Source organism: Saccostrea cucullata, unplaced genomic scaffold (assembly GCF_032062105.1).
Source record: "Saccostrea cucullata isolate Sc308-1 unplaced genomic scaffold, CSIRO_AGI_Scuc_v1 ctg203, whole genome shotgun sequence".
Taxonomy (NCBI): domain Eukaryota; kingdom Metazoa; phylum Mollusca; class Bivalvia; order Ostreida; family Ostreidae; genus Saccostrea; species Saccostrea cuccullata.
In genome coordinates, this window is record NW_026925998.1 from 253,455 (window position 1) to 268,879 (window position 15,425).

The window sequence follows — 15,425 nt, forward strand, 5'->3', positions numbered from 1 at the left end:
AGTCGTATGTAAACTTCCGGCCCCCCTTTGGCGATTTCTCGGAATGTTGAAGCAGTAGGTCGAGTTTGACGAGGGATTTTCAATATTAGCAAGTGTGATGCGCCTTTCTGGCTGCAGTGTCCGTAAGTTTAGACCTCGAAAGACTGGCCACAGAAAGAATATGGTTGCAGGGAATTTATTTGACGGAGTTTCAGACGAAAATACAAGTGATGACCTACTTCGAAAATCCAAGATGGTGGGTTTTGATGGGTACCTTGTTTATTATTAGGTATGTGTATATTTTTTTATTAAAAGAAAAATTAGTAACGTCAGGTGCCTGTGGTACATGTATATAAAATGAAGCAAATCCTATGGTTGTTTGAAAAGTTCACTGGCACTTTAATCTACAGGATATTTATTAATTGTGTACAGTATACACTAAATTGCTTTATTAATTTTTTTTTTTTGTAGATTAGTTAGTACACAAAAAGCAGGTTAATTTACGTAAATTTTAACTATCTGAGATTCCTTGATGCACTTCAACAGTGCAAAAAGTCTAATAAAAAGTGATAAGCTCCATGAATTGTTTGGAATAGGCAGGTCTGACAACATTATTAAAAGGATTCAATATATTTATTGGTAGTAACCTCATAAAGTGCTTACTAAAATGTTTAACTTGTATATAGATAATAATGCCAAATACTGCCTGTGAGAATGGAGCCATGACCAAGCTGTTCAAGCTAGTGAGTCACCAGTTCCAGAACTCTAATGTCTCCACAGTACAGAGGAAATACTTCAATGAGACCAAAGGTAAAGTGGATGAACACTTTATGTTACTTTAATTTATTCTTGTTCATTTTCATGCATATATTACACAGTTCTTATTTCCTAATAGACAATTTTGTTCAGAACTTTTAATATGTTTTATCCATATTATTTTTTAGGTTTACAATGTGTGAAACAGCTGTGTGTGTCTGATTTTAATTCAGTTGTAATGGAGTTAACAAGCAAGTGAGCAGTCAGTGTAAAAAATAACATGTACTTCTACAGAACTAATAATAATGCTTCAGATGTGAACTAAGTTTTCTGCTACTAATTGATTTATGCAAAAAGATTTTTGTTGTTTTTTAGCTCTACTGGTCAGAGACCAGAAAAGCTTATGCGATAGTAATGCGTCCGGCGTCCATCTGTCTGTCCGTCTGTTTAGCTGTGTAGCTGTCCATCTGTCTGTAAACAATTTTTCAAAATGCTACTCCTCCTACAGTTTTGGTCTGATTTCAGTATAACTTGGCACACAAATAGACTACACTAAGATACATAATTCTGTACATCGGTTTTTGATTTTGATAAACGGTGTTGCCGTGGTTACTAAAAATAGAAATTTCTGTGAAATTCTTTCAAAATGATACTCCTCCTACAGTTTTGGTCCAATTTCAATATTACTTGGCACACAAGTAGACTACACTAAGGTACATAATTCTATGTATCGGTTTTCACTTTAATGAAAAGTGTTGCTGTGGTTACTAAAAATAGAAATTTCGGAAAATTGTTTCAAAATGCTACTCCTCCTACAGTTTTGGTCTGATTTCAGTATAACTTGGCACACAAGTAGACTACACTAAGGTACATAATTCTGTTTATAGGTTTTTGATTTTGATGAACGATGTTGCCATGGATACTAAAAATAGAAATTTTGGAAAATTGTTTCAAAATGCTACTCCTCCTACAGTTTTGGTCTGATTTCAGTATAACTTGGCACACAAGTAGACTACACTAAGGTACATAATTCTGTTTATAGGTTTTTGATTTTGATGAACGATGTTGCCATGGATACTAAAAATAGAAATTTTGGAAAATTGTTTCAAAATGCTACTCCTCCTACAGTTTTGGTCTGATTTCAGTATAACTTGGCACACAAGTAGACTACACTAAGATACATAATTCTATATGTCGGTTTTTGATTTCGATGAACGGTGTTGCCGTGGTTACTAAAAATAGAAATTTCTGTGAAATTGTTTAAAAATGCTACTCCTCTGACAGTTTTGGTCTGATTTCAATACAACTTGCCACACAAGTAGACTTCACTAAGATACATAATTCTGTATATCGGTTTTTGATTTCGATGAACGGTGTTGCCATGGTTACTAAAATAGAAAATTCTGTGAAATTCTTTTTAAAATGCTACTCCTCCTACAGTTTTGGTCTGATTTAAATTCAACTTTGTACACAAGTAGACTACACCTAGGGACATAATTCTGTTTATCGGTTTTTGATTTTGATGAAAGGTATTGCCGTGGTTACTAAAAATAGAAATTTCTGTGAAATTCTTTAAAAAGCTACTCCTCCTACAGTTTTGGTCTGATTTCATTATAACTTGTCACACAAGTAGACTACACTAAGATACACAATATGGGTTTTTGACTTTGATGAATATTATTGCCTTGGATACTAAAAATAGAAATTTCTGTTAAATACTCTCAAATTGCTACAACAAATACAGTTTTAGTCTGAATATAATATAATGTGGCATGCAAGTAGACTACACTAAGAACATAAAGAGGCTTAATCAAGGATCATTATTCTATTTATTGCTGTTTTAAAGTTTGAATTCCCCATTGCATAAGTTCTTCTCTCTTCCTTTGCTATAAGTACAATCCAGTAGAGCTTCAGTCTCGACAGAGACTTCTGTTTTATACAGGTACTACTGCTTGGCAGCAGCGGCAGCTCTTGTTAAGTATGTGGAATTTACACAGAATATGATACTAGCTCCAGCATCTATCAATATCACTTTCAGTGGATGTGAAAATACAACCATGATAGGTAATTGTACACCAGGAAAGTGCTAATAATAAAGATTTCTGCCTAGGATTTCTCTTCAAATAAGGGACAATCCTTGCTAAAAAATTTGTGATTGTGTAGGGTATTTTGATTATGCAGTACAAGTTAATGAACTTGACATTGATAAGTTAAAAAAATACATGTAAATCACTGTGCCAATATACTGCATTTTTTGTCCATTGAGTGGAAAGTCTGCTATTAAGCATCATGCACTGTTTTTCATAAAACATTTAGAAAAAAATAGCGGCATACATTTATCAGCATTATACAGTGAACATGATTATTGGACATATACCTTGAAAAACTTTGAACTTGTCCATGAGCTGCCATAAGGTGCATCAGTGTTTCCTAAAAGCATCTTGTTTTCTTTGCAGGCAAATGCCTATACTATAATACTAGTACTTTTAAAAGCAAACACTGAAAAAAATGTTTATGTCTCTGTGCTATGACAGAAAATAACACATATGTACTTTCCTCAGGGAACACTCTTTAGTGATGAAATTATAACTGTAATTGAAACAATTGTGGCTGTCTTAGCAAATTATCATAATCGTGTTTTCTTGTGTACATCGTGTTTTTACATAAAATGCTAGTAGACCATTTCTCTATGTTTGATTACAGATGCCACCACTGCTGTGAACCTTGAACTTTTACAGAACGTGAGGGACCCTAAGAGTGAGCATACATTGTATGGAGTGTTGAACTACACTAAGACAATTGGAGGAGCCCGGTTACTGAGAGCCAACATTTTACAGCCTCCCTGTGACAAGGGAACCATAGCCATGAGACAAGAGGCAGTCTCAGAACTCACAGGTTCCTCAAAGTTCCTAGTTAATCTTAGCCCTGTATTCAATATAATTGCAAAAAAAAAAGATTAAATTTGTCATGCCAAGGCCAAGGCATTATATTTATTCAGAAGTTTAATTTTCAAGAGACTTGCTGATTGTCAGAATATTCAAACTTTGTGAATTTTAAAGCTATATTCTATTTATTTTTTCTTTTTTAAAGAAAGTAAAAGTTAAATTCAATGGATACAAGTAATTCTGTTTCTTGTTGAAGAATATGATCCTTCTTTGTTGTGATTCAGAGAAGGAGGATGTGTTTGATAGCATTCAGACAGTGATTGCTCGATTCCTGGATGTCGACCACATCCTGTCAGTGTGTGTACAGATCCCAAAGAAGGAGACACTGAAAACAGCAGAGGCCAACATCAACAACCTTATTCTTCTCAAACACATCCTGGAACTGGTAGACCCACTCAGGAATGCACTCTCCAACTGTGAAAATCGCCTGATGAAACACTTTTACAAGGTATTTCATCTTGTGTAATCATGTGATGAAGCACTTTTACAAAGTATTTCAACGTGTAAACCACCTGACGAAACACTGTTACAAGATATTTCAATGTGTAAAACCATCTGATGAAATACTTACTTTTACAAGATATTTCATAATATAAAACCACCTTATTAACTAGGGATGTCAAATCGGTCAATTTTCAGTACTCGGTTACTCGGACGTTTTTCCGATCGAGTACCCGGGTACTCGGTAAAAGTGTAAATAAATATGAACAAGTAAATTGAAGACTGTAAAACATGGTAAACTCTTGTAGAAATAAAACCAGACGCACTGATAGGAGGCTTATCCGTAAATGTATTTCTGTTGTAATAATGATGAGCACTTCGTGCCCGACGAAATTTAATATAACAAATTTTAAAATAAATTTATTTATCAATTTATTTATCAGATAAACACAAGAAATAAAATCATAAGTTGTTCACAGTGTTTTTGTTTAAAAAAATAATCTGCTCCGTAATTGTAATGTAACTCTTTGTCGCGTTTGACGACCAGGTATCAGTCGTCAGAGCTACGTACAGTATCAACTTGAACTTGATCAAGTTCTCCTAACAGAGCGGATTTACGATTTTAGTACGCTTGTTCGATCCGAGATTTATATAATATTACGGGACGGTATTTTGTAGTTTGATGCAACGATGGACATCAGTTTTTTTTAAAGCCTTTGCCTTCAACCAGTTGTATTGGCATGTAATCAAACAAAACCATATCAACAATCGCACGTGTAATATCATCCGCTCTTTTCCCGAGAATTTACGGCTTCTCGGAGAGTTGACAAAATTATCTAATTTATTTAATTTAAAACATAATGGATCTTAAACGATGTTCAGTGAAAACAAATAATTAAAGCCAAACAAAAAATAAGGGAAGAAGGCAGCCGAAGGTGAGAAAAGCCAGGTACCCCAGGTACTTGGTCACGATAATTACTGTATAAACACTGCCGCAGGCGATAACGGTCATTTAGATCTAGAGTCGTAGTAAACCCTAATTACTGTATGTACAAGTGCAATGGGCATTTTGCGTTTTAAAACAGATTGTTTAATGCATTAATAAATAAGATTAGAAATATTCAAAAATATACATCCGAGTAACCGAGTACCGATTTTAGTATTCGATACTCGGACGTTCAATCGAGTACCCGGTTAACCGGGTACTCGTTGACATCCCTATTATTAACACTTTTACAAGATATTTCATCATGTAAAACCACCAGATAAACACTTTTACAAGTTATTTCATCTTGTAAATTTAAAACCAACTGATAAAACACTTTTACAAGATGTTTCACGGTGTAAAACCACATGATAAAATACCAACTTTTACAAGCTATTTCATCTTTTAAAACCACCTGATAAAAACTTTTACAAGATATTTCAGTGTGTAAAACCACCTGATGAAATACTTACCGGTACTTTTACAAGATATTTCAATTTGTAAAACCACCTTATAAACACTTTTACATATGACATTGCATGGTGTAAAACCACCTAATAAAATACTTACTTTTACAAGGCATTTCATCTTGTAAAACCACAACAAAATACTTTTACAAGATATTTCTGCTTGTAAAACCACATGATGAGACACTCACTTTTACAAGGTATTTCATCTTGTAAAACCACCAGATGAAATAAAATACAAGTATTTAGATTTTTTTAATAGTGAAACATTAGTCTTCTGAGGTGACGTTTGTTTTTTTTTTAGGATATGTGAAGGCTGGATGAATTTCCTCCATTGTATGCAGTTCAGTAGATGATACATTAATTTTTTGTGTTTCTTAATATATAAAAGCCATACATCAATTTAAGTGATTTAATTCAATGGAGTCTCGATAACTTTCAGTCTCTAGAAGATGGTAGATATGCACTGATGAAAGCCAGAATAGCTAGCATAATTCATGATGATACCAAGTATCAGAAAGGAATGCTTCACATGCGCACTCAAAAGTGTTTTGCAGTGAAGGTGAGTTTTCTTCATACCTTATTAATTTAAACTTTGTTTGTCAGATATTTTGAAAAATTTCAGGAACTTGAAACATGATAATTATGTTTTATTGTTTTTCAGGGAAGCATCAATGGTAAGAGTTGTTATACATGTGCTTACTTTGTTTTTGATTGATGAAAGTGAAGTTAAATTGAATTGACTTCATCAGAAATATATTTTTTTTTTATTTTCACTATATGGGTAAGGGGGAAAAAAGACATACTGTAAAATAACATATTTTTGAGGGGTCAAATTTCCATGGTTTGAGGAAAATATATTGGTTCTGACATAGGGATTTGATTTCATGGTTGATGAATTGTTCAGTTGAAATATATGTGAAAAGTTGAATTTCGTGGTGGACATAAATTTTTGTGTCTCTTCATGTCTTGAAAACAACGAAAATTAAACCCCCACAAAAATCAATGATTTCACAGTATATGGAAGGTCTTTTGTAATAAAAATATTAAACTTAACATTAAATTAAACGATAATAATTGGCTATCTTAAAGGTCTTATTAAGTTATCTAGTGAGGTATCGACAGCAACTCTACCCTCTTAACTCCCATTGGTGTGCTGTATCTTTTAAATTTGTTGTAGGCTTGCTTGATATTGGAAGAGGGACATATGGTGGTATTATAGAGGACATAAACAGTAAGCATATAAGTACAGATTTACATGTACCAAACGATGAGGAAAAAATGTCTTGAATAGAAGATGACTTTTATCTCAGTGGTCCATAGGTTGCTTGTTTGTATTGCAGCATTGGCTAACCAGTGGGCTGAAGAATACAATTTACCAATAGTGACCTCATATAATTCCACAAGAGGCTTTTTTCTGCAACTTAATTGTGGTCCAAAACAAAACTACAGCAAGGAGAGTCTGCCTGAGATATTTATCAAAGTTACAAAAGCCAAGAACACACTGTGTTTTACCACCACAGAACTGGTAAATTTATTAGATATATCTACTGTGGTATATTCATTGCTAAAATTGATTCATATTTATTGATATGATGTCCTAGATAATCCGGAACTTTAGCTTGTGACAGGAAAATAAGTGAGGATATTAGAGTTAAAAGAATTTTTGTTGGAATATAACATGACATTTTATTGTGTCCAAAAGTTAGAAATATCATTATTTGGTTGTCTTAGCTTTGTTATTGGCAGGGTTTTGCATGAAAAGGATTGTTCTACCTGGTAGTATGTCCAATTCTCTTCAGTATTATCTCATCTTGTATTTCAGATTCGCTTGAATAGTAAGATTGTTTAAAATGAATTTTACAGTTGTATTTGATGCATGTGTTATATTTACAGTGGCTTCAGATGTAATTCATGTTTTTTTTTTTTGAAATACATTCAATCCTTGTTATCTCAAACTTGCTTGAGAAAGAATCTTGTAGATTTCCAAGAATTCAAGGTGATAAGGTTCAAGTGCATGAAAAATCAAAGTACTGAAAGTACTGGGAAGCGCTAAGCATATCGATTTGAAATTCGTCAGAATTATTTTAATTTAAAATGTCCTGTTGTATTGAATTTTAAGCGATATTTTGACAGTGCGATAGCGCTAGGTCAAGCACAGTTGTCAAAAAGTATGTGAGTCCTAAATATGTAAACCTCGTTGGGATATGAAATTCAACATTGTCTCATGCCTTTTTTTCAAGCATTATACATTATCTTCGTATGTCACAAGATCAATCAATTTCACTTACAGTACTGTACACGAAATTGTAAGAAAATATTCTTGCGTGTAAAATTATTTTCTTTTCACATCGCCTCGTAGGAATCTATAAGAGGTCGTATTTGTGTATAAATTGCAATTAATTGGAAGGGAGATGTTAATCGAGTTTTCCGATGAAATTTAAACTCTAAATGTACATGTAGCTATACTTTTGCTGGAAACTGTATACATTGTAATTTGAAAAAAATGTGAACTCTTGAAAATGTCGCTAAAATTCCTCTCATTTACGCGCAACACTGAAAGATAAAATCTTCTGGTGATCATATTTAATAATAAATTCATTCTGCGTTTACAAGTTTTTCAAATTGAAGATTGGCATCATGTTTGTAACATCGTCATATGACAAAACAGCTCTATGTAAATGAAATAAACATCCGTAGAATTAACGTCCTTTATGTCAGAGGTAATATGTAAATATACATTTTAGTATAACGATATTATATTTATCTTTTGATGCTATCCTGTAATCTCTGATTTTTTAAATATATGATTTATAGCGTACATGTATTTGCAGTAACATAAGTGTTGATATACAATATGTGTCACTCAATAGTAAATAACACGTTTTTACGTAATATAAATTTTTACACTTTTCTTCTTTGAATTAAAAATACGGCATTGTTGTGCTAGTTAAAAAGGAATACTGAAAATAATTGTTCATAATATTCCTGCTTTATCAATGATTAATAATTCAAGGGTCCAAGAAAGAAAATACCGTATTAATCTCAAGTATAAATAAATCTTCATGAAGGTATACAATATTATTTTATTCTGTTTTTATTTAGTCCTCATTAAGAATTGGCAACACAGCTGAGACACATCTTTACATAAACTATTTATTCCTGGTTCCCTACTTCAAGTATTACACCGTTTGCTTAACATATCATCAGCATTATTTCTGTCCATTGTTAAGAACGTTAATTAAGGTTTTAGGATTTTTCGCCATATTCTGCACACTACACGCACAATTTTAGAGCACAATGCATGTATTCCGATAAATAAATTTTACTATTTGAGTGGATTCATTGAAAACACGTCCACCACATGCTCTAATGTCTGTAGAGCCACAAACTGCCCTTCCTTTCGAATTATGTACAACACAAGTATAGAGATTAAAAAAAAACCGTCCTTGAATGCATTCCCGTCTGTTACTAATTGATACTTAGATGCGAAAATCAACTTCACTGATAAATCTCAGCATGGTGCAAGATGTTAATAGAAAGCCTTGTTCTAGTTACATTGCCTGAAATAATTGTAAAGAAGAAAAAAAATAATTATAGTTTATATGGATATATAGAACGTACCATATTATGTAAGTAGTACATTGTAAATCAATTTTATGTGATTTCTTCTTCTGAATAACTCACTCCCAGTTTGAGATTTATGAACTTATCAAAATCCCATCTGAGTTTTAAACCATGTACCGGGTACGTATTGAATATTCAATCACTATATTGCATGTACATGATAAATAATAAACTGTTTTTTAATTCAGTATTTGCGCCATAGAGGCAGCAGTTGTAAGCTACGTGGTACAAATTAATGTGTACCGACATGATGATAAGAACTGCTCTCCTTACTAATTGCCTTCTATTATTAGAAATGCACGTAACGCAGCATTACACTAAAATAGCCGAAAGAGAGTCAGGGATTTCCAGTTTCATATTTTTAGAATAACAAGTAGAGTTATCTATCTTGCTTATATAGTGGCGCTGGAACCAGAACGGAAGTAAATTTACGCTGACAGAAAAGCGCTTTGCGCTGCGCTTAGCGCTTTAAAAAGAGTTGGAATATCCAACTCACTTCAACATATTCATTACATTTGCAACATTGGCATTCAAGACATTGCAGTTCAACTGTACATTAAATATTGTCAAGAAAAAAATATTTAATCATTCAATATATTTAACTTACATACATGTATACATATAGATTAATAGAATTAACTTTACTTTGATCAGACAGGGCAAAAGAAGCTTTGGATGAAATATACTTAGTAACCAACATGTAAGTTACAACAAACTCTTATTCACATTTAACTGTTCTTTGTCAAAGATTATGTCTGCAATGACTAATTTTCATGACCAAGGAAATATCCTAGGTAAATACTTCAACATAAAATTATTACAGTAAAACTCAGTTATAACGAAGTCGCCGGGACCTGTGAAATTACTTCGCTACATGTATATCTGTAATTCGTTATATCCGTATAAGGAATTTGTTAAATTTATATTGCTGGGGATCCAAGATAACTTAGCTATATCTGTGAATTCGCAATATCTGTGTTCATACTAAACAAGTTTTACTGTAGTTTGCCGCAAGAAATATATGCAAGTAAAGCAAGGCAGCAACTAAAACTCACTTGAAATTTCTCACACATGATTAAAAGCTGGTTCACATTTCATAATATCTGGAAAGCACAAATAGAAATCATGTTGATAAATACTTAATTTTTTTTACCTTTGTGTTTTACAGAGTAGTGACAGAGCTTTTAGGAGACCTGAGGAATCACTTTGGCTGTCTGTACAAACTGTCAGAGGCCGTGGCTATGATTGACATGTTACAGAGCTTTGCTCATGCCTGTACACTGTCCAATTATGGTAAAGAAATCATTTGGAAAACACTTCCTCTTTGATTTATTTGCCAAGAATAATTTCTGTCAAACATTTAATGATAACTTTGTAATTTCAGTGAAGCCTGATTTTACCAAAGATACACTTGCCATAAAGCAGGGACGACATCCAATCCTTGAAAAAATCAGCACCGATATGCCAATCCCTAACAATACTGTAAGGAGGTCCATTTTTTCTCATAAAAAAGTAAATACTTATTTAAAGTAGGTCTTCCTTTACACATTGTGATGTAAATTTCTTTTTAGTATGCCACTGAAGACAGCAATTTCAATATCATCACTGGTGCAAACATGGTGAGACGATTTACTGTACTTAAAGTAATTCATGAATATAGGCAAATTTCAGTAGATGTTGTTTTATACAATTATATGTACTTAACGAGGCCCGATCTAGTTGAAAATTACGAAAACGGAATGATAAAAAAATTTAATTCTTGGAAATATACTTGTATGTTCTATGCTTAGAAAAATCAGAATGGAATTTTGTTACCTTGCCTTTATTGTAGTGAAATGGGGGCACTGACAAGATATGGACCATTTTTCGTGTTTTTATACACAATTACATACTAAAACTCTTCAATAAACAAAGAAATTTACAAATTTAAAAAAAATACATGATGAAATTCTTTGTTTTCCACATATATCATGCAATTTTCATTCTTCTTATGAAAAATGAAAAGAAAATTGGAGGTAGCCTTTATTGCAGTGAAAAGGGGGCATGTCAAAACACAAAATTTGGATTTATCCTATCCAACTACGTATTTTATAGGTCGCAATGGGTTTACATAACACCAACAAACGATTGCAATACTGTATTAATTTCTAAAAAATAAATAATTCTTACATTATGAAATAATTTTCTCGCCATGTTTTATTTTTCTCTTAACACGCGACGTTGTTTTACGTGGAAAAAGGGGTAGAGGGAGGGGGGGGGGGGGGTAAAGACGACAAAATTGCGATTTTTACTAATATCATGTAATATATAGAAAAATAAAATATTTCGGGGGTTCAATTTCAATGATTTATAGATTATTTAATTTTTTAAAACTGAAGATAATCCATGCATATTTAAGTCCGCAATAAAAAGAGTGTGTATAAACACTTCAATATGTTCAAAGAGAAAGACTAAAATCGTTTACTTTTAGTTGCAGTGTTTGGTTTTTTTTTTAACTCACAAATTGAAATAAAACAGGATAAAATTAATGAATCTGTACCAAAATATTGATCCCTCAAAATTAATTAGGTTCCAAAGTTGTTTATTAATTTAAATATATAAAAAAATAATAGAAATGCCAGCTTTCAATGCATAGTCTATAGAGCAACCAGGTAAGCAAGATCAGCGAAACAGTTTAGCGCAATTTGACGTCATTTTAATTGTGACGTTATTATGTTCAATTGTGACGGCAGTCAAGGGTATTGTGACGTGCCTGAGTCGACGCTGCGTTAAAACGTATGCGCAGATCAAGTAGATCGGGCCTCGTTAAAACTTTGTTTCTTGTTTTATTATTGGTGAAATGTTGATTGAAATAATTAAATTTCCTTATAGAGTGGTAAAAGCACCTACCTGAGACAGATAGTGTTGTTACAAATCATGGCCCAGATAGGATGTTTTGTTCCTGCGGAGTATGCATCATTCAGAATCACAGATCAGATCTTCTCTAGGATCGGCAGTGATGATGATATCGAGTCCAACTCCTCTACTTTTATGTTGGAGGTAAAAAAAAATTGAATTTGTCTTCAATAATCAGTTCTCACTGGGCTTTTTTTTCTATTCTCTGTTTTATATATCCATAATTGCATGCCATGACCATCACTATTTCAGATCACATCTTTCAAATTGTTTGACCAATTTGTCTGAAATGCAATACACTTGGTATGCTTACAAATGGAATTTTAAGCTAGTTTGTTTGCTGTCATATCCTCTTTACATTGTATATACATGTACTTATAATTATATAGTTGTGGACATGAATTGTGATAATTCTCTGTATAAGCAACTTGGGAGCAGATGTAGTATACCAGTATTCAATTTCTTTAGAATAGTTTTGTGTTTGTAAGAAATTTTAACAGTTTCATGATCCTTATCGATCCTTCTGGGACCTCTAAAATTTATGCAAAGTTAAGGATAGTCATTTTTAGGTCATTCAGGTGATATATGCTGTTTTCATCCATTGTTTGATTGTTATAAACTTTTGAATATTATCAGCTTCTTTTCATAACCCCTAATAAGCATTCTTTACAAATTTTGATAAATAATATCTTTGGGCAAAATTGCAATCTTATACTGAAAACCAATCATAATTCACGTAATATACTCTTCTATTCACAGATGAAAGAAGTAAACTACATCATTCAAAATGTCAGTCACAGATCACTTTTAATTATGGATGAACTGGGAAGAGGTTTGTGGAATACAACATTTAATGATGGGTATTGGAATTATGAAATATTTGTGGTATACTGGTTGGTATTATATTGTAATCTGAAGTTTTTGGTTAAGCTGTGCTTGAAAGCAATACTGAATATTGTACATTCAGCATTGCTTTCAAGCACACTTCAATTTTATTTTTTCATTAAATTACAGGCACAAGCCAAGAAGAAGGCGTTGGGATTTGTCATGCTGTCTGTGAATATCTCCTCAGATTTAAAGTAAGTTTTCCTTTACTAAATGCTAATGTTAGAGATGACTTGTTGCTATCTGTTTACATATCATTCTTGCATTGTCTGCTAACATTTGAACATTTGCTGCAAAAGTACCTCTTCTCTTGGACATTTGATTATCCATTCATTCATACTTTATTTCCCTCATTAGAGGATTATGCAAATACATGAATCCAAATATATATAAACATGAACAGATACCAAGCAAAGTTAACATATAAACAATGAAGACAATGCATGCAAATAAATGTCAAAACTAGAAAAATGAAAAAGAAATAGAAAAAATAAGTGAAAAATTACAAGTTGTCCAAAAACAAAAACAAAAAACAAAAAAACAAAAAAAAAACAAAAAAACCAACAAAAAAACAACAATTTAAATAAATAAATAGTTGAGAGAGTTGAGGCTCAAAACTTTAAAAAAAAATAATATATGGAGAATGATCGATGTTATGCAAGTTTGTCAGCATTCTTGACCTGCTGTATTATGTACTTGCATATTACCATGTGCTTATGATTTTAAAATGCTTCTTTTTCTCTACCAATCAGGCCTTTGTCTTCTTTGCAACACATTTCAAGGATCTTGGTCAACTGGAAAGTTTGTATCCTAATGTACAAAAGTAAGTTTGAAATTCAAATTGTAGCTGAAATTTATTACTGTAGCTTATTCACCTATTAAAATATAACAGTTTATTTTTTAATTATTGATATTTTGTAATAAAACAAATAGCAGCTAGCTTGAAATATATTTTTTTAGCTACTGTTTCATGATTCACAAAACATTTAATGAGGAGGATAAAAGTGAGAAAGTGGTGTACACTCATGTGTTGACAAAGGGACAGAACAAAGAGGAGCATTATGGTATTAATAAGCAGTGCTTAATTTCAAAGTCAAAATATTAGAAAATCAAATCAAAAATTCTTAATTTTTAATTTTATTGTTTTGAATGCTTGATTAAAAACATGACACCTGTAAATTGGTTTAAATACTAATATTGATAAAATTTAAAGCACATAACTGTTATACTTATAGGTATAAGATTAGCAGAATTATCAACTCTTCCAAGGAATGTGATTCAGAAAGCTAAGACTTTGGCTTCATCAATTTCTTCTAAAAAGGGGGTATGCTTTACATATATTTTTTCAATTTTTGCTCTCATGCCCCCAACCCCTCAGCTAAGACTGGTTTCTTTTTTTGAAAGTGTATACTAAATATATTTGACATGTAATTAAACAAAGTATTGTAATACTTTGCTGAGTAATATATAAAAACAAGTTTCTTTCTCTTTCATATTTTTCCAGAGACAACCTGAAGTTGACAAAGAAATGAAGGAAAAGAGAATCATTTTTAAACTCTCTGGACGATTGGTTCAGTTGTCACGAAACTCGAAACTCAACAGAGAGGACTTGAAATCTTACTTAAAGAGCTTAAAAATGCAGTATAGTACAGACACAATAATGATTGTTTTTAGAAAGTGGTGTTTTTAAACGAGTGCTTGTCAAAGGATTTGTTCAAATTAAATTGCCAAGCTTTTTCTTTTTTGAAGATGAGTAAAGCTTATTGAATGCAAAAAAAATAAAATATCTTTGAGAAATGACAATTTGTTTAATGTCTGACAATGTTGCATGCTCCATTGTGTGAAGAGAAAGGGATTATAGTGTACTATCAACTGTTGAAATTTTTTCAAAAGAAAAAAAAATCATTTTTAAGACAAGATAAGATTTATTTCTGTGAAATTCAGATTTTGGCATTCTTCATGTCATGCAGACAGGTGTTACCAATATACAATGGGTCAGTGAGAAGGGAAGTCTAGATCTAACGGATTTCTGTTCTGCCTCTGCTGCTCCCTACTTTTCTTGTTCTGTTGATGGTTTCCATTTTGTTTGAAGATTGGAGTATCTGTTATCCGGAATGTAAAGGGCACTTCTGTTCAAAGGCAAAAAACATTGCAAAATTCACAAATAAATCTATTTTGAATAATATTCAAATATCAGTATCCTTCCAAATAGTAGCATGCACTTACCACGACCAGTTTCTGGAGAGTTTCTCTTACTGTTTGAAATGCTACCTATAGAAGTACTTGCACTAATGCCTGAGAAAAAGAGAAGTGTTTGATAGAAAGAAATTCAAGTAAATATACATTTTTTTTTCAACAATGGTATATTAACTGACACCTGCCTTGGTCTGAGCCGATTGGCATTGTGAAGTTAGCAAGAGGATTCCAGGCCTTGCTACTGCTTAC

General features: G+C 32.3%; 1 protein-coding gene across 1 annotated transcript in view; it reads left to right on the forward strand.

Moving 5' to 3' along the window:
- LOC134270333 (mutS protein homolog 4-like) overlaps positions 1–14,759 on the forward strand; it is a 19,392-nt gene extending 4,633 nt beyond the window's left edge. Inside the window, exons 10-30 of the mRNA XM_062752554.1 lie at positions 666–789; positions 924–990; positions 2,678–2,799; positions 3,439–3,630; positions 3,905–4,128; positions 6,016–6,135; positions 6,238–6,250; positions 6,754–6,807; positions 6,917–7,101; positions 7,399–7,411; positions 9,855–9,900; positions 10,369–10,493; positions 10,585–10,682; positions 10,772–10,819; positions 12,072–12,239; positions 12,855–12,927; positions 13,110–13,174; positions 13,733–13,803; positions 13,941–14,044; positions 14,216–14,304; positions 14,485–14,759. Coding sequence (XP_062608538.1) covers positions 666–789; positions 924–990; positions 2,678–2,799; positions 3,439–3,630; positions 3,905–4,128; positions 6,016–6,135; positions 6,238–6,250; positions 6,754–6,807; positions 6,917–7,101; positions 7,399–7,411; positions 9,855–9,900; positions 10,369–10,493; positions 10,585–10,682; positions 10,772–10,819; positions 12,072–12,239; positions 12,855–12,927; positions 13,110–13,174; positions 13,733–13,803; positions 13,941–14,044; positions 14,216–14,304; positions 14,485–14,670 — 2,187 coding nt within the window. The 3' untranslated portion in view covers positions 14,671–14,759. The remainder of the gene's footprint in view (positions 1–665; positions 790–923; positions 991–2,677; positions 2,800–3,438; positions 3,631–3,904; positions 4,129–6,015; positions 6,136–6,237; positions 6,251–6,753; positions 6,808–6,916; positions 7,102–7,398; positions 7,412–9,854; positions 9,901–10,368; positions 10,494–10,584; positions 10,683–10,771; positions 10,820–12,071; positions 12,240–12,854; positions 12,928–13,109; positions 13,175–13,732; positions 13,804–13,940; positions 14,045–14,215; positions 14,305–14,484) is intronic.
- The last annotated feature ends 666 nt before the right edge of the window (positions 14,760–15,425 follow it).